Below are 27234 nucleotides of genomic sequence, written 5' to 3' on the forward strand. Positions count from 1 at the left end.
AATGTAATGCAAGTAATGGATATGGAAGAAATTTAAACTACCCACACACCAAGACTCCAAATTAAGAGTATTTGGCTAAATTAAGAGCAGAGAAATCACTGTACTGGCAAGAACAAGCCTTGAAGAGCATAGGTCCCTGAGCAACTCCAGTTAGGAAAGGTAAAGAGATGTCAGCAATGAGGAAAATTATCTGTGAATTAATGTCCAGAGTAGAGCAACAGGAACAATCAGAGGGCTGAAAACTCCAATGAGATGACAGATTCAAGTGAGTGGGACCATTTGCCTTGAATGTCAGGAAATAAATTGTTACTTGCAAGAATTAGGAATGAGGTTCAATTTGGATTTCTAGATTACCTACTGCAAAGCTCTGTCCAGCTCTGTCAGCCTCCAGTAACTTCACCCAGTAACTTTCCATAGCAAACTGTATGAATGCCGTCTAGCTGCTTTAGTATAGTTAACAACTGATGAAATGGTGTGTAACGGAAAACATGCCATCATTAGCAAAAGAAGCAACTAGGTATCTAGCATTTGTCTGCTTTTCAGAATCTCTATTTCTATGTAAAGTTTGAACATGAAAGGCTGAAAAAAGCAACTTTAAAATGTATAGAAAACTGCATCTGACTTTGAAACAAAACTAGAAAATAACATTATACAATCATTTTGCAGCTCAGTATTATTTTGGGATATTCCAGACACCAAACTTTCTGAACAACCTTTATCTAAGAAAATAACAGAGATGAACACGTTTTATAAACCCCGAGGTGGTCCAGATACTTCTAAGCATCTAGATCTCTCCTGGAAACCTCTCATAAAGGTACTGTACATAAATATAGAACAGAAGGATTAAGCCAAACTGTAGATATGGCCAGAACTCCATAGCAATGTATTCTTTTGCTCCCCAACTCTAGTTTTTCCAGCAAATTGTGACTTCCTTGTGAATTTCCTTCTAATCATGAAATGAAAGACTTTAACGTTCCTCTGAAATTTCAGTAAAATGCACTTTGAAAAGCTAACTCACAAGAAAGAGCATGGCTGCCTCTTCAAAACTGATGTAGGTGCAGAAGTAGTTGTATTAATAATGTAAGTTCCTGTCAGCCTTTTCAACAGCTGTGCTATCTCAGTGGGTCCCAAGTGTGTCCCAAACTGTGAAACATGGTCATTGTCAACAGAACCATAATCACTTGCAAGTCAGAAGTCAGTCTGATGAAAATGGTCGTAACAGTTTGTGAAAAAAGTGAGGCTAAAAATAATCTGTTAGGTTAAATATATATATATATATAATATAAAAGTATATATGTTGGACCTGCTGATCTGTGCTGCTCAGAATAGCTGTAGCTGGTACAGTTGTTGAATAAGCATAACCACTGGAGCTAGATGGGGGGTTTTTTTGCTAGAAACATAGCAAAAAACTTACAGGGAAGGATAACACAAGAGAAACCACAGGTTTGTGTTTTCTTTGTGCTTGCACATGAGGCAGCAAATACTGTTTGTGGAATATTACAAACACATGGCAAACTGAAAAGATCTGTTCCAGCAGCAAGCCATTTAGTCTTGTACCTTAAAGATCTGACAAAGTGAGTTAGCAAATGCATTTGTTCTGAACAGATAAACCTGTGCAAAAGTGGCATCAACCAAGAGTACGGTTCCACCAGGATTATTTTAAGGGTACTGCACTGCAATTTCAAGAGCTCAGGTAATATTTTGATTACACCTTATTGGAGAAAATGTTTTTAATAAACTTATATTTCAGTATATACATAATGAAAGCTGAGCAACACAATGTTGTATAGGCATCTGGGGAAAAAGGTTTCTGAACTATATTGGTATTCAAACTGCAGCATACATGTATTAACTACAACAATATATCCTTGTATTGAATACAAGAAGAACAGTTCTGTATCCAAGGTAGCTTGGCCAGGTTTCACTTACTGATGCAAGTCCCCTACCCAGTCTCTTTATCCCTGAGACACTATGTCCTTTTCAGCCCTTATATAACACTATTTTTGGAAAAATAACCCTGGAGTGACAGTATTGATTTGGAGAAAACTCCAGGAACAAACTCGCCAACAAAGTTTTCAAGTTGACAAGCAGGTATTCTTTATTGCCGCGCCGAGAGATTTCTCCAAATCAGTATATATTTCTGTCGTATACATATATATGTAGGTATTTCTGCAGTGCTTTGGACAGAGGTATCACTCTTCAGAACTTTACGTTCTGTAGTAAATCGGTTCTTATTATGGTACTTTGTGGTAGGGACACACTGCTAATCTCTCTGTAGAGCTGGCAAGCTAACATACAGGTAGCCCAAGAGTCGAACTACCTGAGAGAGTGATTGCAAACCATGCCAGAAAATGCCTTTCTGGCAGCTGAGTGGCTGTGGCATAGTTGCACACTGCTCCTCCACAGACTGTAGGAGGCAGGCTGTGCCATTCCCTGGATCAGAAATGTTAGCTCCTGGCTGCAGCAGCTAAGGGGGGATGCATAAGGGCAGTTCCCATGGAGACACTGATGCTATGTAAAGCTGACGAACAGAATGGTGCTACCCTAAGTAGTTATCTGTGTATGGGAAGCACTAACTTCAGAGCAGTTGCAGCAATCGGTAGATGCCACCAGGAAACAATTAACCTACAGTATTGGTGATTTACTTGGCAGTCTTTCTTCATTTCTCTTCTTGAAATTCCCCTTAGCAATTAACTACCTTTATAAGACAAAGGATTTTCTTGGTCTAACAAATTCCAGTGTATAATAGATGTATCCATCCTGTTTCCCAGAGAAGGTGTCTGCCAGAGAGACGAGCAGAAATCTGAAAAGGATAAAGGATATCTCCACTGATTTTTTTGTTGGAACTGAGGTAAGTGAAAATAACAGGTTACTAATGAAAATGTTAATCCAAGATACACAAAGGACTGAACAATTAAGTAACAGAGCTTTTACAAATGTTTGGACTTGCATGTTTCCTTCAGGTGTTCACTAAAAAGATCTTTCTAGGCATGCCACATTTTACTCCCATTTCCATGCATTTAGCTACATGCATAAAATATAATAACCACCCCAATATTTGGTAGACTGTGAACTTTTACTTCAAGGACAGAACTAGAAGACATTTCCAAGACCGAGGGAATTATGGATGACCCAGGGAATTACAGACCAGTCAGTCTCACCTCTGTGCCCGGTAAAATCTTGGAGCACATTCTCCTGGAAGGCGTGCTAAGGCACATGAAAAACAACAAGGTGCTTGGTGACAGCCAGCATGGCTTCACTAAGGGGAAATCCTGCCTGACCAATTTGGTGGCCTCCTATGATGGGGCTACAAAACTGATGGACAGGGGTAAAGCAGTTGATGTCATCTACCTGGACTTGTGCAAAGCGTTTGACACTGTCCCACATGACATCCTTCTCTCTAAATTGGAGAGATATCAATTTGATGGATGGACCACTCGGTGGATAAAGAACTGGCTGGATGGCCACACACAAAGAGTTGTGGTCAATGGCTCGATGTCCGGCTGGAGACCGGTAACGAGTGGTGTCCCTCAGGGATCGGTGTTGGGACCGGTCTTGTTTAACATCTTCGTCGCTGACATGGACAGTGGGATTGAGTGCGCCCTCAGCAAGTTTGCCGATGACACCAAGCTGTGTGGTTCGGTTGATTCACTGGAGGGAAGGGATGCCATCCAGAGGGACCTTGACACGCTTGTAAGGTGGGCTGATGCCAACCTTATGAATTTTAACCATGACAAGTGGAAGGTCCTACACCTGGGACAGAGCAATCCCAGGCACAGCTACAGGTTGGGCAGAGAAGAGATGCAGAGCAGCCCTGCGGAGAAGGACTTGGGGGTGCTGGTCGATGAGAAAATGAACATGAGCTGGCTGCAGTGTGCGTTCGCAGCCCAGAAAGCCAACCGTATCCTGGCCTGCATCAAAAGGAGCGTGACCAGTAGGTCAAAGGAGGTGATCCTGCCCCTCTACTCTGCTCTCGTGAGACCTCACCTGGAGTATTGTGTGCAGTTCTGGTGTCCTCAACATAAAAAGGACATGGAACTGTTGGAACAAGTCCACAGGAGGGCCACAAGGATGATCAGGGACTGGAGCACCTCCCGTATGAAGACAGGCTGAGGAAGTTGGGGCTGTTCAGCCTAGAGAAGAGGAGGCTGCGTGGAGACCTCATAGCAGCCTTCCAGTACCTGAAGGGGGGCTATAGGGATGATGAGGAGGGACTCTTCATTCAGGACTGTAGTGACAGGACAAGGGGTAACGGGTTAAAACTTAAGCAGGGGAAGTTTAGATTGGATATAAGGAGGAAATTCTTTCCTGTTAGGGTGGTGAGGCACTGGAATGGGTTGCACAAGGAAGCTGTGAATGCTCCATCCCTGGCAGTGTTCAAGGCCAGGTTGGACAGAGCCTTGGGTGACACGGTTTAGTGCAAGGTGTCCCTGCCCATGGCAGGGGGGTTGGAACTAGATGATCTTGAGGTCCTTTCCAACCCTAACTATTCTATGATTCTATAAGACATATCAAGCTTAACTACCTGCTATCAGGAACCAAACTGTATTTCAGAACCTGTAAGATCAGTGATTTTTTTTTGTGTGTTTGTATTTCCCGAAATGCCAGAAGCAAACCTTTATACTACAGTTTTCCCCAAAACTTATTTCTACCTTGGGAAGTCCCAACTATTCAGAGCCCTCTACTTACCCAACGTACCTAAAATTCCAAATTTTTTCCCACTTCTGAGTTCATACGGAACTGAAAATTTGGCTTGTAGCTACATTTTTGCCTCTGATCACCTTTTACCCAAATACTGGAGCAATGCATGAACCAAGCAGCTAAATCTGCAGCAAAATCTGCCTACATACATCATGGTAATTAAAGCTGTTTTGGCAATAGGTAACTGAAAATTGCTGTCGAGAATTTTAGTGCTTTTTCATTCACTTGCTGCAAGTCTAAGTTTTATTTGCTCAGAACATATTTAATGATGGTTATGATTAAGTATAGTCACAGCTTAAAAACAAGTCACTTTGATAAAAGCCACCAAACTCCAATGTTAGCATTTACTTGATTTTTCCGGCATCACAGGATGGAGAAATTGTTTATTCTGACTGGAAAATTGAAATCGAGAATGACCTGCCAATACCAGTTAGTAAGTTCAAGTTTCTTAATATGTGTTTAACCCTTAATATATTGCCAGCTTTAAAATATTTGCACCTATACTCTGTCATTTTAATGTTCTTGCTTGTCTGCTATAATAGTCTGTCTCATTGATGACACCAGGATTCAGCAGTACACCTCGGAAGTGTGAGCAGTTTAGCTGTCATGACAAAATAGCGAAAACCCTCTCCAGTAGCATAGGTGCATCGCTGTGTACTCATTGGCACAGATCATTCAAGTAACTAGATTTGCAGTAATTACAGTTCCTATACCTCGTCAGCAAAAAAAATGAGGCTAGCATTTTTTAAGTGTGTGCTGGTTCCTGCACTCGTTTCCCACCACGTAACTCCCATTGTGAAGATGATCACTAAAGCGCTACTTACAAGCAACTGCCTTTTTCATTCCATTAGACCAGAAGCACACTCAGAAATACGCTGTCCACACTGAAACTATCAACACCCTCCAGAGATCTCCGTTCTTTAAAGACATCGTTCTGAGCATTGGAGGACGGAAGTTTGCCATTTGGAAAGAAGAGGTTACAGTAAGCTTCCTTTAACACAGCTGAAACATAATTACATGACAGAACCATAATAGCCTCAGAAACTGTATTTTCAGAAATGTTTGTATGTCACAGTTGGAATTAAATTGGGTATAAGAAATGCTTTTCACATCAGAAAACAATTTTAGAAATAGCATTGTAAGCTTGCCTTTTACAGAAAACAAATGAAGTGACCTTCTTTCATTCCAACCTTGTGAAAACTGTAGCTTCCCAACGAATTATTTCTGCTCCTAGGGAAAGAGAAGAATAAAGGCAATGTGTGCTAAATGAGTTTGAAGAACTCATTTAGGACACAGCCTTTTAACTATGTGAAGACAAAGCAACATGGAGGGTTTTACGGTTCTCCTGTGCTACATGTGGCAAAATCTCAAGATCACAGATTTTAAGAGTGGACAGATTATAAACAGACTACCTTAATAGACTGCAAGTGAGATATGAGGTTTTTACTTCCCCACAATTCTCTTTACCTGCAGATGGTGATACCAATTTTACCACTGATACAATTTTTGTAATAGGATCATTTAAATTGTGAATGTTCTTAAACAATAGGAGAATTAAAGTAGTGAATGGATAGTACTGTTCTACTGTCGGGTTTATCTTTTATTTGTTTAAAAAATTCAAGTATGGAGCGATCCTTCAGTCAAGCTGCTCTTCAGGAAGATACACTGCAGGACGATGGTCCTTAACAAGACCAGGAGTTTTCTTCATTGGCAGAGATGATGGAAATGTAGATATTTGGGACTTGCTGAAGAAAACTCATGAGCCATCTTATTTCCAGAACATCTCCAAATCAAAGATCACGTTCATCATCCCCTGGATTGCCTCATGTATGTTGATGGTGATGGCACTTTACTGAGCCACCCTGTCTGCATAATGGCCCATGACTCCAAGACACACTGATCTTACTACAGATGATCTTCTATAATAGATAAGTACATACTTCCTCTAACACTGCACTGTATGTACAAAAAGGCACACATCAGTTCCAAGCATACTATCACAGCATAAAGCAACTGAAAAAAAAAATAAACTTAAAAGTATAAACCTTAAAGCGAAATTAATTTCTTAAGAAAAATAAGAGAGCAATAAGGCTGCCTTTTTGCTGCAGAGAACAATAAACCAAAAAGACCACAACAAGAATGAACCCTGTGTGGCTTGTGTTTGGAGGCATGTGTTACTGTTGGAATTTACATTGCTTATATGTTTTTGTGAAATATCTTTCAGCAAAGCAGCACTTTTTAGCGGTGTCTGATGATCTTGGAGTTCTGCATGTTTTGGAAATCTGTCAGGCACTAAGTGACCCTTTGATGAATGAGGTTGGTAAGAATTTTTATTCATCTCTGTGACACTTTATCCTGAAAACTCCACCACAGAAACAAGTCTGCCTGGAAAAACTTCCCTTTAAATGGATGGCAATAATCTGAGATCAGTATGAGCATGTTCTCCAAAGACCAGCTGTACCAAAGCAGGCTTTGCACAGAGCTCACATAGAAAGCACCTAAAGGAAACCTGGGTGGCAACTGGCAGAACTCCAGTGCTCCAACATGGCTACATGGAAACACAGTAAAGACTTCAGCATTTTTTGCCACATACATAATATGACACCTAGCTTCATGCATTAAAGCAATGCTATATAGGGCACACTTATGTAAATATACTTTTTTTATTTTTACACCTTCTTGTCCACATTTGTATCTTTTTTTTCCCTATAAATCTGGTACTACAATTTACACATCTGAGTGTCTGGTTCTAGCTTAGTTAAAGCACATTTAGCCAACTGTTACTAACATCACCTAACATTCTGTTTTGGAATAAGAACTACCTGTACCAGACAACCATGGGAACAATGAAAACAATATTAATTTATTTTTATTTCCCCATAATTTTCAGGCTATCTTCCCCCACCGCCACCTCCCAGCCAAAGATCAAGCTACTGTTTTAATCTCACCCAGTCTAGCAGTCTTGCCTGCTATCTAGTCTGTTATTTTTACATCACAAGATCTTCTTCCCATTCTATCCCAGTTTTAAGTTATGCATGCACTTATATAGTTTATAAACGTCTCATAAAGGTCTGCTGTGTGCAGAACCACAGTATGTAGCAATGTAGCACCAGGTCAGCAGCCTCATTTTAGTAAAAGTAACTTCTCCAAAGCAAGGTAGGACCTAACCAAGTGCTATAATGTGAGGAAACACACTGCTTTTCCCCAACTTATGTATGTTTTAGAGCTACACTATTTAAGGCACAGAATTATTAACCCAGGAGCAGTCACTAATATTTAGATTATATTGGTTTAGTTATTTCAGTGCAGGTTCCTCAAGCCTGATCTACTGACAATCAGTGTAATAAAAATTATTTAACTCCATACATATATATATCAAAATCAATTGCTTTCAATGCACATCTTTATATTGCTTTGCTGCGAATTATTTGGATAAACAGGTATCTGTATTCCCAATATAGATAACCTAATACAGTTCAGATCACCAGCAACAGTTCTGTGTCTTTGCATGTGTAATGACCCTTGTTTGCCATTTTTTAATAGCTTGACAGTGTACTTGATTACTTTGAAAGAGAAGTCAAATATCTGAAGTACTGTGAACAAGAGTTTCGAGAGTATCAAGACCTTCAAGCCAAAACAGAACAGAAATCCATCTGGAAGCACAAAGGAAGAAAACAGTATGTTATACTTGGAACTAAGAGAACTTTGTTTCTTTGGGTCTTTAAAATACACATCTGTTTCACCAGGCAGGATTTCCCATAGTATTTTCAAAAATCAGAATGGACATAATCAAAATAGCTTAGCAGATCCTTATTTCATATTTGGAAATCTAAGGAGTGGAATAGATGGTCCTAGTTCATGTGAGTTCAGCTCCTGCTCAAGTGAAACTCCTACAAGAGAATTAGAGCCTACAGATATTTAACAACTATGAATTTGCTTTTCTTTTTGCATCAGTTATTATATCTAAAAGTTAATAGTTTGGCAACTCCTCTATAAACCTTGCTTCTTCGAGCCTTCCATTCTTTATTCATGCAAGAGTTTTGCCTATCCATTCTTTGGTAAATGGTGTAATAATACCAACTAATCCATCAAGGAAATGACAATTCAGTTAATGCAGCCCTAGGTGACATCTGTTTTCATTAACTTGTGTTAGCACTGATACTATCCACTGGAAAGCAATGGGGTTGTGTACAAGTTTCAAAGCTTGTTGCCTGGCATGTGTTTTTCCTTCAGAGTATGACTACATAAAACAGAAGATATGAAGGAACAAGAAAATGCAGACTATATGTGTTTCTGGACTTGAAGCGGATACTAACGGATTTAGGACTAGAAAAGGAGCAAGAAATACTTTTGTCATCAGATGCTTAGCGCCTGTTTGGAACCAGCCAGCTTTTTATTTCATGACCTCTTCATTTCACCAGAACATTTTCGGCTTCAGAAATAAAGCATTTTGCAGTTATACTAACGATGTGGTTACAGAACAACTATTCTTGGCACGCTTGTTCCGCTATCTTTCATCAATACTGTTATAATGAATGTTCTGTCTAAATAATAGTTTTTGAAGTTCTGGGTCTATCTGGACTCTAATAAGCCGTAAAAATCTTAAATACAACTCAGCTGTTGTATTTAACATCACCGCATGCTATATCCATCCCTCCAGTCTACATCCGCCTCCACCTGCTCCCATCAGAAGGGAAGACATTTTCTACTGCAGGAGCTGCATTCACATAGGCCACCAAAGTTCTGCTACTCGGTTCCTGCACGTTCCTCCTCCCCGAAGTATTCCCTCCTTTTGAAGACTCAGGGGCTTTACGGTTTTGTTGGGGATTTGTACGGGACATTTTCTGCTCTGGAGCTACGGTGAGCGAAAGCACCCTAGGGCGAAGAACACTCACCTGCGGCTTCTGCAGCCCGTGCCCCCGGGCTGCCGCGGCAGTGGGGAGGTTTTATCACGGTTACTCATCGCTTCCCCCCGGCCCGCGCCCAGCCCACCTCCCGCCCTCCTTCGTGTCCGGAAGGTCCTGCGGGGCTGGCCGTGCGCTGTGGCTGCCGGGATTCTGCCCGAGACTGAACGGGTGTTTTTCAGGGCATCTGGTAACCCTCTGAGGAGGGGTCTGAGGTGGCCGGACCTCCTGGAGCGGCCATCCGTACTCCCTGCAGCCCTCTCCCGTGCACTGCTGCGGTGCAAGCAGCAGTTCGTCCCCTCCCCGGTAGCTCCGACACTCCTCTCGCTCTGACGGTGACCGGTGCTTCTCGCTCCTGGGCTCTACCCCCAGCCTGAGAAGTCACTCAGGACAGATCGCCCACCGCCCGTTGCTCAAAACAGCTTCTGGCCCCCAAACCCGCTCACTTCTTCAGCACAGAGCAGCACCCCCCTCCCCGCTCAAAGGCCCTCCACAGGCGGCCCGTTCCCGTCCTTGCGCGAAACCTCAGCGCGCAGCTCCCCGAGCTCCGGTGCGCGCAGGAGCCTGCGGACCGTGGTCCGAGGGGCCCCGTGCGCACTCTGCCTGTCGGTGTTCGCGGGAGCTCACAGGCCCCTTCCTCCAGCAAAGCCGCCTCTTCAGCAGCGCTCTCATCGCCATCGCTGCGGGTACCCCTGCCCCAGTCCTCCGGGATTGTGCCCGCAGCCAGCTTCCGAACTGGGACAGTACCGTGGTGGAGTTGTTGTGCTCGCACCAGCGTCATTGTTCAAACAACCTTAGTTCAAACAACCGCGTTCGCTCTCGTTCCAGTTCCCCTTTCAAACAGCCCGCTCCAGCGGCTGCCCCAAACCGTTCCTTGCGAGCAGCCCTGTGCCCGTGCCCGTGCCCGTGCCCAGCGCGTTCCCGAGGTGGCGCCCGTGCTCCCTTTACCGCAGCCACCGCAGCCGCAGCTCGAGCCGCGGGATCGCCCGTGGGCCCCGCCGCTTCCCCTTCACCCGGTAGAGAAGGGGCGCATCCCTGCCTCCATGACGATTCCTATGTGGTCACCCTGCCGACTATGCCAAGTTAAATGCCATGGAGCCAGCAAATTGAGGCTACATGAAATTTATTGTTCAAACTCAGTTAAAGCTGCATCAGTATCAGCTACAGGTTTGGGATGTCACATGGATTCGTCACTACACTGCTGAATCCTAAACTTTCTGACCAGTGATCCGCATGTGACAATCACAATCAGTCACCCAAACCTCAAATGTTACCTTAGACAACATACCAACCCAAGATGAGAGTCCCCAGCTGCAAACCTGCTGCACTGGGGAGGACTGACTCCAAATGGCTGCCCAGTGGGGCTCCTTTTATACCCTGATCTAACCTGAGCTGTGCTCAGACACGGTCATGTAGCCCCCATGGACTCAGGACCTAACTTCCTGCCCCGCACCCTCCGACCAACACCATGTGTATAGGGCAAGAGCTGCGCATGTGGGGAGCTTTCCTGGCTCCGTGCTGGAAAGATTTTGAGGGCTTTGGTCAGGGCTTTCTCAGGGTGGGTGCAGCTGCCGTGAGCCTCCATAGAAAACAAATGCAGCTACAGAAGATTTCATTTCATGATGGGTGCCAGCACTAGCAGCCCATCCCATCATTTCAGGTGCAGTATTACCCCATTCAGGAGTAGCAGCAAAACCCCTGAATTTTATCACGAAAGCTAGGTTCTATGGCTCATTGCTGAATCACTTAAAGCAACAAAACCAGTTTCCTCAGAGTTGATCTGTAAAGAGAACTATATTAATACATGGCTGGGGTTTGGGGGTTGGTTTTGTTTTGTTTTTCACTGCATTCAGAAGGTACAAGTCACTCAGAATAATTAACACTGGCTTGAAACTTGAATTGTCTCTTCTGAGAAAATTTGTTTTCTCGCTCAGGGATCATAGCAGTGTCAGCAAGACAGAGGCTTTCTTATGAAGAACACATTAACCTTGCTGACAAGTCATTGCTGCAGCAATCAGCAATACTTGTCTGGAGTATTTCTGACCCTCTCCAGCCTCAGGTATTTCATCAGCACTTTTCAATATGTCAGGCATTTAAACAACTAGAGAACAAGCAATCTGAGTGATTTGTATTTCTCACCTATTTTGGTTTTCCTTCTAGCTACTGTTGGAGTGTCCTGAAGACATCTACTGCTTTCAATTCAGTCCAAGCATTGCAAATATCATTGTTGGAGGCTGCATCAATGGACAGGTGTTCATTGTCTGCTTATGAATAGAATTGTAACCCTTCGTGACACCGTCTCAGAAATTCTCTGATCCTGCACTGAAGTTATGCCTGGATACTCCATAGCTGAGCCATTACTGTACGGTCATTCTTTGTAGTACTGGAATATAGGTCAAGCCGTAGAGACTCTTTTTCGTGGTTGTTGAGACAAGTGTAGCCTTTTACTGACAGCATCAGGCTGAAGAGGCAATACTTTAAGGATTTTGATACCTTAAAGACTTCCTAAGTTCTAGTGTAGAGAGTGAATTTCTTACTTTTCCCAATCCTCCACGAACTGTATATCCCAACTCAAACCAGTAGATAATCTTTGCAGTGAGAGACTAGAAAGGGTAAGAAACCTGATGAGTTTCTGAAATTAACCCATTATCACACTATAATTTCTACCTCATTAGTCCATCTTAATAGCTGTACTGTATTTTCTGCAGACTGGAAAAAGCACTATGGTGCCATGAGCATAAAGCCACTCCAGGTCCCAGCAGCGCTTTTCAGGTAACACAAACCACCATCACTTCTCATTTCCACCCACAGTAACTCTCCAAGGAACAAAGCAGCACTTCCCCAGGTAGTGCTGCTGGTACAAGAGTGTGGGTACTGCTGTGAGCAGGGCTCGGTGGAGAAACCCCAACCACCGCTGGAGCCGACAGCCCATGGGAGCAGAAAGCAGGGCATACGCAACAGGGAGAAAGGCTTTCTCTTGTTTCATCTCCTCTGCAGCTGCTTAATCCAGCAGTTACTGGAGAAGAAGAAATCTGCAACAAAATACTGCAAGTGATTTAATTTATTCTACTGTCTTTTGATCAGTATTTTACATCGTTGCAGCTTGGCCTATTTTTAATGGGCTTTTCTAACTGGAATTGTGACTTAACCAAGCAACACACCCCAAAACACGTCCTTCAGCCCTGCTGACAACACCTGTCTTATCAGCACACACACTGGGGGGCATACCCACGGCTGCCTGCGTGCTTGCTGGAGCTGTGGCCACAGAACCCTTCTCTATAGCGTCCTGGTGATGCAGCTCCAGCCCAGAGCAGTTCGCAGAGGCTGTTTGCAGACCTGGAGGATGTTTTGCAATAGAGAGCTGGCTACTGGAGTGAATAAATAAAAGTAACAGCTTGAAGGAAGGTGGGGGGAACACGTTTGGGGGAAACTGTCCGTGCCACTTTACCCAAGAGGTGTTTGGTGTCTTGTCTGTTCAACTTGATAGGCTGAGAGAGCTGGGCTTGTTCAGCCTGGAGAAGAGAAGGCTCCAGGGAGACCTCAGAGCAGTTTCCAGTGCCTAAAGGGGCTGACAAGAAATCTGGAGAGGAGCTTTTTACTTGGGCCTGCAGTGACAGGACAAGGGGGAATGGCTTTGAGCTGACAGAGGGGAAATTTAGGTTAGATTTAGGAAGAAATTCTTCCCTGTGAGGGTGCTGAGGCCCTGGCACAGGGTGCCCAGAGAAGCTGTGGCTGCCCCATCCCTGGCAGTGTTCAAGGCCAGGTTGGACGGGGCTTGGAGCAACCTGGTCTAGTGGAAGGTGTCCCTGCCCATGGCAGGGGGTTGGAACTGGGTGAGCTTTAAGGTCCCTTCCAACCCAAACCAATTGATTCTCTGATTCTGACTCTCACTAACATCAGCTGATGGTTTCTGCTGAATACTTGGAGAATGCTCAGCATGGCCTCAGGCTCCATCAACAGACATAGCCCCACACCCTTTGGGTACCCTTAGGGCATCCGTAGCAGGAACAGTAGCTCTCCCTGCACCCCCTGGATCCTGCATCCATCACAACTCCATCTCACCCAGCTCGGAGGGGTTACTGCCTGCAGTCCTGACAACTCACTTGCATTCAGCATTCCCGAGCCCTTCCTCCTCCTACTCCTCAGCCATCAGTAACAGCTGGACACCCCACACCGAGTTTTCACCATTTTCAGCAGCTTTTGCTTGAGTGTGAGGAAGATGATGGCAAAGGCCACCAGGAGTGTCAGGCAGGTGGGCAGGGCCAGCACCAGGTAGAGCAGGGCCAGATCCGCCGTCTGCCAGCGGCAGCTCTGCAGGACGGGCCCGGGCAGTGCCCTGGGGCTCAGCGTGCGGGAGCCGTAGCTGCAGGTCACCTCTTGCCCGTCGGGGACACACAAGCCCTCGACCCGCTGCAGGGAGTCCCACCAGCCCAGCGTGCAGCAGTTGTAGGGGTTCTGGCTGAGGTAGACCTCCCGCAGGCTCTTCCCCAGTGGCGCCTGCACCATGTCGGTCGGCAGAGCCGGGAGGCAGTTGTTCTGCAGGTTCAGGCTGCGCAGTTTCAGGGCACCCAGTGAGGTGGGGAAGGCAGTCAAGGAATTCCCTGAAAGGTCCAAGTGCACAAGGCTGCTAAAGGCAGAGAAGTCCAGGGTGATGGAGGAGAGACTGGTGTTCCTCAGAGACAACACCTGCAGTGTCAGAGCAAGGTCCTGCAGACACTCCGGGTCCCCAGACAGCACCTGATGGTTGTCAGAGAGGTCCAGATGCATCAGCCGTGTGCCCTGGAAGGGGTGACCACTTAGTCTCCTCAGACCACAGCCAGCCAAGGAGAGATGAGTCAAGGTCTTGACACCCCTGATGTCCACACAGGGGGGACTCTTTGCCTCACCTGCAGCAACTGGCTGGGGACAGAGGTCAACCTGGTTGTGGCTGAGGTCCACAGTAGTGATCTTTCTGGTGTAGGTGAAAACCCCAGGAGGAAGCGCCTGCAACCTGTTGGTGCTGAGGTTGAACAGCTGCAGGTTGGGCAGGACATCCCTGGCACCCACCTCCACCCCCAGCTCCACCAGCCTGTTCTGGCTGAGGTCCAGCTCTGCCAGCATGGCTAAAGGGTCCCTCTCAGACAGGTGAAACATCTCCAGGCAGTTCTGGTTGAGCTTCAGCTGGGTCAGGGAAGGCATCTGGGCCAGGAAACCCTCCGGCAGGTACCAGAGCTGATTCCGGCTCATGTCTAGAAGGCGCAGGGAGGAGAGGTTGCTGTGGCAGATCTCATCCCAGAGGCTGACTGTTGTGATGTTGGTGGAGTTGCCATCAATGAGCAGGAACTGTACTGTGACATCCGCCAGGGATGTGCCATTGGGAAGGCGTTGGTAGAAGCTCATCTCATTGTCCTTCAGCAGCAAGGAGTGCAGCTTGCTTTGCCGAGGCAACACAGGGAAGAAGAGGAGGTGGTTGTGGGACAGGTCCAGCACCTCCAGCTCAAAAAGGTCATCACTTTCCAGGGCCAGAAACCACTCAATGACATTGTTGCTGACATTGAGCACCCTGAGCTGGGTCAGCCCAAACTCTACTACACACGGGAGGTAGTTGTAAGCTATGTTGAGCCTCTGCAGCCTCTGCAGCCCTGTGAAAGCTTCATCAATCTCAAAGATGTAGTTCTTCTCCAGGTTCAGCTCCAACAGCTGTGTCAGGTTCGTGAAGATGGATGAGTCCAACCTCATGATGATGTTCCTGGCCACTGACAAGGACTCCAGGGAAGACAGGTTCCCAACCAAAACTGATACCATGTCCTCAGTGAGGTGGTTTCCAGATAGATCCAGCATCCTCAAAGCTGGCAGAGCAGAAAAAGCAGCTGCTGTCAGTGAGTAGTTGGTGAAGAGGAGGTTGTCTGCCAAGGAGAGCACATGGAGGCCTTGGCTCCTGAGGAAGGCACCGGGCTCAATGAGCTCCAGCCGGTTCTTGGTCAAGCTGAGACACCGCAACTGGTGGTACGAGAGCAGAGACTCATTGCCCAGAATCTGAATAGTGTTGTCATCAAGCAACAGCTCCTCGGTATCACCTTGAAGATCTGCTGGGACAGAGCTGAGCCATCTCCCAGTGCAGTCCATGGTGCTCTGCACCTAAAGCAAGAAGTGGATATGTAATGCCACCCTCAGAGGCAGGAGGTGGAGGGAGATGGGGAGGGAGAAGTCTGGGGAGCAGAGCGAGGATGGAGGAGGTGGCTCTACGCTTAGAGCCTTGGCACCCAGTCCAGTCCTTCACTAAGCTAGTAGCTGGGAGGGGGAAGGACTGAAGATGCTGAGGCGCCTGGGATTTTTCAGGGCAAGACCAAGCAGTTGGAAGGTGAGGGTTTGCAAGGGTGGACTTACAAGCTTGCAGCTGCCAGAAGATGTTGCCCAGGATGTGACTGCCCCGCTTCCCCATCCCAATGCCAGGAGGACCAGAAGCAGGAAGAGACCAGGGAGCGGGGCCTCCATGTCAGCAGCAGCACTCCTGCAGAGATGGAGACAGAAGTGAAAAGGTCAAAAACTGCTCGTCCCAAAAAGCGCAGGTTTTCCAGGGAGTCCATCATGGCAGTGGTGATCGTTGTGCACAGCAGGCCTCCTGCCCATGGCTGCTGCCTGCAAGCACACATCTCCCAGCATTGCCCCAGGAGCACTCAGAGGCAATGGGCTCCCAACAGGCCATATTGGTGGCAACCATGAGCTGCCCATGGAGAAGTGGTGAAGAACCCCAGCACTGAGCCCACTCATGCCATCAGGAGCCCTTGGAGGGTCCACCCGAGAGAGGGTGGAGGGCAGGAGAAAAGAAGGGATGGGGACTGGGCTGCCAGCACACATGGGAAAGGCACCATTGTCACTGCACAGCTGCTCACAAACACCACTGAGCTGCAACCCTTGAGAAGAGGCTTTCCCCCATGCCAGCACTTGGGTCTTCTGCCTCTGGTGCAGAATGCTCTCCCAGGGGACATCAGCCCAGCCACCACCAAGTCCCTTCAGCACCTGCCCCTGCCGGAGGTTCTCTCGTGGGGAGGCAGAGGGTCTCCAGCACAAGGTGGCCTGTTACTAACGTGGTGGAACCGGAGTTGACAGCATTTGCATCTGGGGAAAAGATGAACTTCAGGCAAATGAGCAGCAAGTTCTCAGCAAGGACTCAGCAAGTGGTGTCTTCATAACTGCCAGTGCTTGAAGAAGAAACGGGGTTACTTTTGGCAGCCCAGGTCAAAGCCTCCTAACAGAAAGGGCACAGGGAACATATCCTGGGTTGTCTCCTTCCTTGGGACAGTCTAAAGTGATAAGCTGGTGTTTTAATAAGTCAAACCAGCATTTATTATCCTGGTGGGGATGGAGAGGAAGCCCCCTTCCCCAGGCTGGAGCTGATGCTCAGCAGCTTGCACCATCCCAAGCCCATGGTCTCCAGTAGCACCTTGCACCAGACACAGCGGCAGGAGACCCTGCTTTGTCCTCACTGCAACCAAAACAATGGGGACTTTGGCTTCAGCTGGCCTTTAGCCCCTGAATCCCTCCATGGAAGCTCGCACATTCCTTCACCCAGCTCAGCCTCTGTGCCACCTAGCGCTGGCCTCCCCCAACACCAGAAGAGCTTTCATTGTCCCACACTCCTCCCTGGGGCTGCCGGGATGCTGCTTGCCCAGCCAGGACAGCGAGCGCAGCACCAGCAGGAAACCCCAGCCCTACAGAGGAGCCCACATGTGAGAGGTCTGGGAGCACCTGCGGTGCTCTCTACAGTGTGCACCAGCACCCTCCCGCACAGCCACGGCTCTTGGGAGCGTGGGCATCAGTGGTGCATGGCCACCACAGATGCATGGCCACCACATTCAAGGTGGCAAGGGGAGCTCCCCAAACCCCCCTGGCAGGGCTTTCCCCTGGTAGAGGTATCAGGGGGCAGTTACTCACTGCGTGATGTAGCGCACGGGGTTGGCCCCAACTCATCCTGCAGCCGGTGGCCTCTCTGCTGTGCTCCTGGGGCCAAGGGTAGGTGCAACCCGCTGGGTTTTCTCTCCCACCCGCGTTCTCGCTTAGTGCTAATATAGCCTTTGCGGAAGGAGCCAACGGAAACTGCAGTCACATGGAGGCAGAGAGCGTGGCCAGGCACTCTGCTTACTGATCTCAGCACTTACAACCCGGGTCATGCACTCGCACACAGCTCCCCAGCAAGGAGGAACCGTGGGGGCCGGGTAGGCAGGGAGGGAGATGTGAGGGGAACCAGCCCTTGTCAAGGGCCGTGTAGCTCCTGGCTGTTCCAGGAACAAGGCAGCACTGGGGCCAGCCCTTGCACCAAGACTCCTCTGCGCAGCCCCAGCAGTGAAATACTGCATGGGTTTCAGGCAGCAGTTAGTGACCGGGAGATGGGGGGTTCCTGCCTGCCTGCGCAGCCATGCCACTGACCCTTCTAGCACTGGAGAAAAGCCACCGGCTGGGCAGCACTCCCCCACATGGCAACTATTCCCGTGGTGTCCCTCTACTCCCCTGCTTGCTCCTGGCACCCAGCACAGGGGCTTCAACTGAAGCCAAGGGATGTCCTTCCCTCAGGGAAAGAGGGAGGTGTTGTTATTTCCCATTGCATTCCAAGATGAGATTGAACATGTCCCCAGATGTGGACTCCCCGCTTTGGGACACCAGTGCCCTGCCCAGGTGAGACTCGGGGTGCTCAGATTCCACTATCTACAGACCTTTGGGTGTCCTGGGGCTGCTCGGGATTTCAGCAAACCCAGCACCCAGGGTGCAAGTCAGACCCACCCAGATACAGAGACCTCCCAAGTGCCAGTCCCTCTGCGGGTCAGCATGAATGGCTTTTCCTACAACTGCAAGGCAGAGACAGACAAAAATCCACATTTCAAGGCAACATGAACAGGGAGGCCCCGTTCCTACTCGTCCCCATCCATCCCTGCTCTCTGTCTCCCTCCCCACCCCACGTCTCCTCCCAGGGTCCTCATGCACACCCAAATCCCCAGCAAGCCCATTTGCCAAGGGGAAAAAGTTTGCCTGTATTTACCTAGCTGGGAAAGGGTTCAAAACCACAGAGAAAGGATTCAGCCCTGTAACATGACCTTGCCTGGTAGGATCAGCAGGTACTGCCATGAATGTCTGTGCTGCACATCCAGTGGGACCTTCTGCAGCAGTTGGGAGATCAACAGTGTTATTGTGGCACAGCAAGTATCCCACCAAGGGACATCCCAGCCTGGCCAGACCAAGTGGCCCCCAGACTCCTGCAGCCAGCACAAATGATGAGGGAGGGATTTTTTTCTGCCTTTTTCACCCTAAATTTAATTTCTTCTCTGGAAGGATCCTGAGCACTCCCATGTCACTCACAGAAAAGCCCTGTGGTTTCATTTCCTCCATTTTCAAGGAAGTTTGAAGTGTAAAAATCAAGAAGGAAAAGAGAGAAGCACTCCTCATCCAAGTGAACCAGAGCAGATGGCAGAAGCTCTGCAAGAGGGCAAAATTCCCATGATGTTGCTCAAGGTCACACAAAGAGCTGAGACTGGCCAATGATTACAAACACACTCCTCATCCCCAGATCCCTGCCACAAGCCCAATTCACACTAAAACCACTCATCTGATGCTCAGAGACACAGGAGCTGGCAGAGGCTCACTCCAGGGCTGGAAAGTCCTGGAGCTGTAAACCTTGAGCATTCTCACCTGTGGTAATACTCTGCTCTTGGGTGATCTGGAAGCTCAGAGGTGACCTTCTGATGAGATTTCCTTCATATGGTGCCACCAAACAAGGTGATGTCCCAAAGGTCAATCCATCTTCGTCCCTGTAGCTCAGGAGGGGCTGGGAGAGGAAACAATGTACGTCATCCCCTGCTTCATCCCCAGATCATCGCTTTGACTGATCAAACCCAAGCCAGTGAACCCCCCTTTCCCCAGCTCACTGACAGGGCACCATGGGATGGAAGAGCCCCCACAGCACCCGACCACCCTGTCCTCCACAGAAAGCAGCCGCACACCAGCGCTGGTCCCGCAGGGCAGCCACCAGCCCTGCGCTGGGGCATCTGGCAGCAGTGCTGCATTTCACACTTTCCCCACATCCTGCAGCCATGTGGCTTTGCAAACATCCCAACACTGCTGCTTGCTCCCCTCCTCTTCCTCTCGAGCAGCATCGTGCCCCCAGCCCAGCCCTCCTGGCAAGAAGTGGATGTGTGCTTTGAGCGGGGGTTATTTATTTTATAACAGCAGCGCAGTAAAGGGATAGGGATCGAGCTGCCAGCAGCTGCTCTTCTGATCACCTCTTCAGGAAGCTCCAACCCAGCTCAGCAGCAAAGGTGGATTACACTGAAGAGAATTCAGCTGCTTGGAGCAGTGTCCACATGTACAGCAGCAATTCCTGCAGCTGCAGGAGAGGCCTGGGAATCCCCGTACAGTTTTCCACCCACTAAGCTTCCTCCATTCCTCCCACCTCTTGCTTCCTCCAAATCATCTTTTTCCCTTAACAACCCTCAAATTGCCAAGAGAACCAAGAGAAAAGTTGCAACATGAGGGCAGCCTCTTGGTCAACCCCGGGCTGCTCCACCAGAACCCCATGGGAAAGGAGAAACTGCAACAGAAAACAGCAACCTCACCACCACACCTTAGCGTGCCCCTTGTTTTCCTGTAAGAAATGTGATTTCTTCCAAAGTGGAATCACCAACAGAAGGGTCATTCACAGCCCACACCACAGCAGGACCACAGCCTTGGACTGGTCAGGGTAAAGCAAATCAGAAATGCTTCTCCATGGGCTGCTGCTTCTCCCACTGTGACGGAGAACTGAAGAGAATTAAGCAAGTCATTCTGCAAGGGATGATGGTGCAAAGCATCCCCACAAAGCCTCTGGCTCCGCTCAGTCTCCAGCATTTTGCCTGACAAGGAGAGGATGCAGAGAGCACCCCTGCAATGACAGGGAGATGAACCAGCTGCTCCAGGAAAGAAGCCTGGGAGGGCTTCAGCAAACACCTATGGAAACAGTCACTATCACCTAACATCACAGTCCCCAGGCTCATGGGAAACTGCAAACAGAAAATATTAGGTAGGTTCAAGCAACCAACTCTGTCGCAGCAGCATCACACTTGCTGGACCTCCTCAGAAAGACAGGAGTGGTCGCAGGGTGAAGACCAACATTTCCCTCCAGCCGTTCACTCCCAGGCACTGTGGTCAGTGACGACTCTGAAAATTAAAGAAAATCCAACTTTTATCTTTAAATTCCACACCAAATTTCCGTTTGCTGTTGCTGAAGTGTGCACAGGCAGTGAAAACATATCAGGACGTCACTTAATTTAATCACCTGCTCTGGGAAGCTGAAGGTCTACCATATCTCAGAAGCTGCTGGTAGCGGCAGTTGCCTCTAATTTAAGATGAATTGTGAACATAAAAAAGAAAACAGACTGTACATTATATGGCCAAAAGGGAAAATCTAAACTGGGCAACTTAACTTTAAGCTACAGCTTTTGAAGTTCATCAAGCTAAATTTCTCAACACTCCACCCAGTTTATCACCAGGGATAACTAAGGACATGTCCCCTTCCAGGATGGCACAGATGCATTCATGTACATGGGCATGGCATCTCTGCAGCCCAGTGCTGCAGCTGAACTGGAGCTCTGCAAGCAGCACAGCTTCCCTTAGGTGTGCTTCTTGCAGGGGAAACCAAGAGACAAAAATCAGCAATTTATAATCAGCTTCAAAATCTTCTGCTTCCCCCTCCAGCCAAACAACCTGTGTGCTTGTTTACCTTGCCATGCTCAGTCTTCTTCCAAGGAAACATGTGCTAGCACTGACATTTAGCCACCAAACTACAGCTTTCAGACTCTGGTTTAGCAGCAGCCCATGTGCCTGGAATCCCCTGTAGCCAGAGCATCCTCCTCTGGGCTGATTCCACCCCCCACAATCCTGCTCCCTTTCCATCATAGCCCATGCTCTCGCTCTACAATTACCCATCTATCCACAGCCAAGCTCACCTTCACTCCTCAGTTTTCAGCCATCAGGAGCCTGCTAGTTCTTTCCAGGTGTTCTGGTGGAAAGAGGGGGTTCAAAGAAGGCTCCAGAATTAATTCTGTGTTGTCCTGAGCAAAGCTTGCCCACTTGCCTTTGCAGCAATGCACTGGTTTGGTTGCTGACACCTGCAGACATCGGGGCTGCATGAGTTCAGCGAGGAGGGGAAGGAAACCCCACCAGACTGAACATGTGCAGTGAGCCTACATGGACCCAGGGGAGCATCCAGCACCATGGAAAACTACATCCTTGAGCTTGAAGGACATTTGATTGAGGATCTAGACACCAATGAAGAGCTCCTCTAATTTCATAGAGGATCCCTTTGACCTTTTAGTCTCCAGAAAATGCAAGTATGAGACTCAGAAGGTGTCAGAAATAGGTCTTAGTAGAAAGCAAAAGCACGTTTCTGAGAGCACAGGCCATTCGGGAAGGGAAGAGGAGAGCTGGTCAGCGGCTCAGCCGCAGCCACTTCCTGGACCTCAGTGCTGGGGGGGTGAGGCTGCACCCTGGTTCTGCTCCCGCAGGCAGGTCCAGCACAAGCAGCTCCATCCCTGCGGTCGCCGCTCTTCCTTCTCCCACAGCTGCCAGCGTGCGAGATGTAAATGAGGAGGAAGTGGGCTGCAGAAGGGAGAGCCGCAGAAGTGAGCTCATTTCCCTCTGCTCGCCCGCACATGCGGCCGAGCCCACCCTGCGGCCAGGCCCCTGCCACTCATCCCAGCCTTCACCCATCCGCCTTTCTCAGGCTGGGGGTTTGAGGTCTGCGCAAGGGATCCACCACCACAGCAAAGCAAACCTCCTTCTCCGAGAGTGGCAGAGCATTCAGATGGTCAGGTCTTCAGAGCAGGGCACACTGCAGAACTCAGATACTGCAGTAGCAGCGACTGGTATTTCTGTAGCAACTGGAAGCAAAGTGCATCCATTCCCTTACAAGACACTACTGGAAATCCAGGTGCTGTAGCGAACTGCTTGCAATGCATCTGCAGAAATGCCTGAAGCCAGAGAAGACAACTTTCCTCCTAGATCTCAAGGCCTGGAAAGCCCCACAATCAGGTTGCTTCCAGCTGAAGTTTGGCCTTTGGTGGAGGCCAGACCCAAAAGGGTTGCCCAAGTATTCCCCCGCAGGGTTCCCAGATAAATTTACCTTATTTTTGTACTGTACAATAAAATAAACCTTATACACAGCTTTTTCACCAAAGTTTTTAGCATAGCGATGGCCACAAAGATGCTCCAAGGGCTAGAGCACTTCTGCTATGGAGACAGGCTGAGAGCACTGGGCTTGTTCAGCCTGGAGAAGAAAAGGCTCCAAGGAGACCTTAGAGCAGCTTCCAGTGCCTAAAGGGGCTGACAAGAAATCTGGAGAGGAGCCTGTAGTAACAGGAGAAGGGGGAATAGCTTTAAACTGACAGACAGAAGATTCCAATTAGATACAAGGAAGGAATTCTTCCCTGTAAGGGTGGTGAGGGCCTGGCCAGGTTGCCCAGAGGAGCTGCGGCTGCCCCGAGGAGCTGTGGCTGCCCCATCCCTGGCAGTGCTCAAGGCCAGGTTGGACGGGGCTTGGAGCAACCTGGTCTAGTGGAAGGTGTCCCTGCCCATGGCAGGGGGTTAGAACTGGGTGAGCTTTAAGGTCCCTTCCAACCCAAATCAGTCTGTGACTCTGTGAAAACTGTCAGAGCTGGGGGCTGCCAGCCACCAAAAGGAGAAGGTATGGACAAGTCACTGCTGTGACATCACCCAGTAATGCAAATCGTGGAAAGAAAAACTACTCCCATCTGTAGTCACATGTACTCCCTTCCTGCTGCTGTTATACTTAAGAGAAGTGAGTGATTCTGTCATTAATGTGAAGGGAAGTGAAACTATCTCAGCTCCTTACAGAGCTAAGTGTATCCCACCCAGCTTTCCCCCCTGTCCAGGAGGGAAAACAACCCTGCTACATGGCATTCTCTCACATACAACTCTTCTCAAGGTGAACTACAATCAGGGCTGGAAGCAAGCCAAAGCATTCACACTCCAGGGTCTTCCTTTCCCATGTCTTCAGCCATGCGGCTCAGCATCCTTCCTTGCTAGCATGATCCCACGTGATAGCATAGGACAAGTGACATAGAAAAGCCAGTGTGCAGGGTTCGGGATTGGAGCATCCTTGTGCACTTAGGGTGTATTCCTTGGTCTCCTGTGAGAAAACAGAAAATATTGCCAACGTCCTGCAGAAGGGCTGAGGTGCCCGATGTCAGATGGGACACAGCCTGAGCAAAAAGTTCTCAGTCATCTGAGCACAAAAAAAACCCACCTCCACAACCAAAATTAGAAAAGCCAACAAAAAACCCCAAGGTGATTTGGAATTGGCAGACAGAGCCTAGAAAGCTTTAACCACAGCAGTATTTGGAATATTGCACAAAAAGCAATTTGGTGAACATCCATTTCTGTACTGGCAGGTTTGTCCAGCACTTCTTAGTTATTACGTCACATATTTAAGCTGGTGGAGCAAACTCTTTTAAATTACTATTTAAAAGGGATTAGATATGGCTTACTTCTCCTGCCCACAGGATGTTAAGGAAACAAAACTTTATACCGTGGTTTAATAACTCACTTGCAGGCTTTTAGTCTCTAATCACTGAAATCTTTCTTGCAGTTGAAGCTGCAACAAGTAATTCGTTACCTGTAAACAAGTACCGTGGAGGGTTTTGGGTTTTTTTGATGAAGAACAGACCATATCCCACTTACTCTGAGATTGAACACATTACTGAGCTACAGAGAACCTAAGGAAAGTCATACTCACAGCACATACTCACCTACATGAGCTGAAAGAAGGTGTGTGCTTTCTTGTTTTGATCAGGTTTTGTCTTGCCTCAATCTTCAACTCACCTGCTGCAAACTGAAGCTGATGGACTGCTTTAAAGACATCAGGAACAAAGGATGCCAGCATGTCTTGCTGCAGGTACATAACCAAGCTTGAATGTTTGCATTCTGTAGCTGTAGCCTACACGCTGTTGCCAACCAGCTGTTCTGACATCTGTCCCTGGCTTTGGAGCATGCCTCTAAATATGCACTGTACTGGTGAGAGCACATTCACAGACTGAAGTCAGAAGTTCAAGAAAGGACAATAAAATTTAAAATAATTAAAAACAACTTTACAAAATATACAGTGAAACAGTTTGGGGTGATAGTGCCCATCCTGAGCAGGAAAACACTGTACATATATAAAGGTTGCATGTCCCAGGATGGCCACTCATTTACACACACAGCAACACTCCTGCTGTCTCTGGATATAACTACCGAGGTTTAAGCTGCAGAAACTGGGAGCTCACAAAAGGGTCAGGCACTACACAAAGACAAGAACAGGCAAGGTTACACCATCATACTCACCCCCATCCAAACATTGCCAGCAGATTTTAGGATTAAGACGACAGAATAACTCAAGCAAACATGAAACGACGCCAGCAAGATCACGGCACATCTGCAAGTGCAGGCATGGAAGGAAATACACCCTTGGTTCTTGAGCTGGTGAAACTGCAGAAGAATAAACATAATTTGTAATATCCAGTGAGATTTGTTTTAAAATCACTTTTCAGTCATTTGGGGTCTTTTTCCACAACTGCAATGGATTTTTTTATTTTAAAGTTTTAAATAGTTTTTGATAATATCGCTGTTTCTTGGTCATAAATGCCTGAGAGGAAGAAAAGCAAGTCTGGGAAGAAGCAGACCTTGGAACAGCAAGTGACAATTTGCTTGAGCCTCTCAAAACCCTTTCTACCTTTTAAGGTGATCTCTGAGTCGCAGGCGTTTGCTGTCATTGCAACCTGAAATGCAAAGTTTTGCTCAGCCTAAGTTCAGGATCAAGGTTCAAATGAAGCAGGGTATTTTAAAAATTCTATGCCCATTACCCGCCTCTCAGCACTCCTGCGTTTTGTTCAGGGTTGTTTAGTTTGGTTTATCGAAGAGGACAGGAAGCAACGGGAAAGCGACGGGGAAGGCTCCACATTAAATATTTACTTTGCTCCGCACTTCGGAAATTCAAAGCCTGGGCTCTCCCAGCGCTGTTAACTTTGCCCTCTCGTGGAGAGGTGTGAGAATCCATTCACAAGTCCCACAACACGCCACACATGTACAGCATCACACAGCAGCGTGAAAGCAGCTGCTTGAAGTATAAATTAGAGGGTTCAGCACCACTGCAGGAAAAGGCTTCTGTAGAACATTTACCACTTAACTGATTGACAACTGAATTATTCCTTAGCATGAGGTCGGCTACTATCAGTTGGAGCAATCCAGTGTGTTACACTCCTAACCATACATGTGTATGTGGAAAGGATCCTAGAGCAGATTTCATTAACACCAGTTTCTGGCTACAGATGTCACCAAGTTATCTTTATTGTGCAAGAACCAAGCACTGTTCTGGAGAACGGCAGCACATACAGCACTTATAGCTGTGTTCCTGCCAGCACCCAGAGCTATTTATATCACGTAAAGATTTAGCTAGAACTGAAATACCAGCATTGAAATACACTTCAGGAATCGCTGAGGGCTGGTTACCTCTCAAATACTGATCAAACTAGTATCAGGTCAATCATTATTTTAATTGATCATCCCAGTGAAAATGGAAGATAATAAAACAGAGGGAGCCATCTGGAAAACACCTCCATGTGTTAAGGAAATTAAAAAATGTGCATCATTGGTAACCAGAGAGAAAAGCTAATATGTTCCAATTTGCTATTGGATTCAGAGGCAGGCAGAGTACAGCCACATTAGAGGCAGCAGAATTTCAGCCCACAGGATCAAGGCCATCTGCTCCTGGCTAGTTTTGAAACCTGAAACACAGCCAGAAGCAACAAAACCAAATGGTGCTTGCTAGTAGAAGGCACATGCAGGACTCCCAGAAATGTGCACTCTCCATTGCATTCTAAGTGGAGGAAAAAAAACCACTTTCAAGAAAATATCCCTACCAGGGTCAGTTGTCCATGTTATCTTAGAATCAAAGAATCACAGAATAGTTAGGGTTGGAAAGGACCTTAAGATCTTCTAGTTCCAACCCCCCTACCATGGGCAGGGACACCTTGCACTAAACCATGTCACCCAAGGCTCCATCCAGCCTGGTCTTGACCACCACCATGGATGGAACATTCACAACTTCCTTGGGCAACCCATTCCAGTGCCTCATCACTCTTACAGTAAAGAACTTCTTCCTTGTATCTAATCTGAACTTTACGCATTAAGTTTATTCCATCAACTCCTCTGTCCTCTTATGGACAAAGAAGTCATGCAGCTTCTGACTTCAGGCCAAAACAAGCCACCACCAAAACAAGAACAAACTCTGTCCCATACCGAGCTTTTCTCTCCCCAACACAGAGAAACGTGACCAGATCAGACGACCAACTGTTAAGCTCCCAACAGATTTCACAGCATATTTAAACTACAGAAAGTCTGAGCTTTATTAAAAAGATAGACAAAATGCTCACTTACCAACAAATTCTGGATGTCCTGCAGGATTCTGAAGCCAATATCTGTGAATCTGACTGATTTCTGCTATGGAGCCATGAACTCCTGACCAAAGCAGTTAAATCACTAGTCGGAGTAGGGAAAACACTTTAAACAGCTTTTAGCTGACTGAAGCACCTCGGGCTAGAAAAAGGGATTCTGCATTTTTGGCAAGACA

The 27234-nt window shown here is 47.5% G+C and overlaps 2 protein-coding genes across 10 annotated transcripts in view; one reads left to right on the forward strand and one right to left on the reverse strand.

The window, feature by feature from the left end:
- DNAI3 (dynein axonemal intermediate chain 3) overlaps positions 1 to 9077 on the forward strand; it is a 30582-nt gene extending 21505 nt beyond the window's left edge. Inside the window, exons 16-23 of the mRNA XM_065673742.1 lie at positions 667 to 814; positions 1606 to 1693; positions 2772 to 2851; positions 5071 to 5134; positions 5553 to 5683; positions 6324 to 6528; positions 6926 to 7017; positions 8245 to 9077. Of these exons, the coding sequence (XP_065529814.1) occupies positions 667 to 814; positions 1606 to 1693; positions 2772 to 2851; positions 5071 to 5134; positions 5553 to 5683; positions 6324 to 6528; positions 6926 to 7017; positions 8245 to 8463 (1027 nt within the window). The 3' untranslated portion in view covers positions 8464 to 9077. The remainder of the gene's footprint in view (positions 1 to 666; positions 815 to 1605; positions 1694 to 2771; positions 2852 to 5070; positions 5135 to 5552; positions 5684 to 6323; positions 6529 to 6925; positions 7018 to 8244) is intronic.
- A 3571-nt stretch (positions 9078 to 12648) lies between these two features.
- On the reverse strand, positions 12649 to 22410 carry NRROS (negative regulator of reactive oxygen species). 9 transcript variants are annotated; one of them, XM_065673744.1, is made up of 7 exons: positions 21798 to 22410; positions 21557 to 21718; positions 20197 to 20768; positions 19266 to 19401; positions 17520 to 17681; positions 15972 to 16095; positions 12649 to 15722 (listed from the first exon to the last, which is right to left on the reverse strand). In XM_065673744.1, exons 6-7 carry the CDS (start codon positions 16077 to 16079, stop codon positions 13755 to 13757), a joined length of 2076 nt encoding a protein of 691 aa, XP_065529816.1. In that variant the 5' UTR covers positions 16080 to 16095; positions 17520 to 17681; positions 19266 to 19401; positions 20197 to 20768; positions 21557 to 21718; positions 21798 to 22410; the 3' UTR covers positions 12649 to 13754. The 9 variants fall into 9 exon arrangements, with proteins under 9 accessions (XP_065529816.1, XP_065529820.1, XP_065529819.1 ...); XM_065673748.1 differs by adding an exon at positions 16605 to 16786 and having other exon boundaries at positions 21557 to 22410; XM_065673747.1 differs by adding an exon at positions 16605 to 16833 and having other exon boundaries at positions 21557 to 22410.
- Positions 22411 to 27234: the final 4824 nt, after the last annotated feature.

Source organism: Lathamus discolor, chromosome 3, assembly GCF_037157495.1.
Source record: "Lathamus discolor isolate bLatDis1 chromosome 3, bLatDis1.hap1, whole genome shotgun sequence".
NCBI classification, from domain to species: Eukaryota; Metazoa; Chordata; class Aves; order Psittaciformes; family Psittacidae; genus Lathamus; species Lathamus discolor.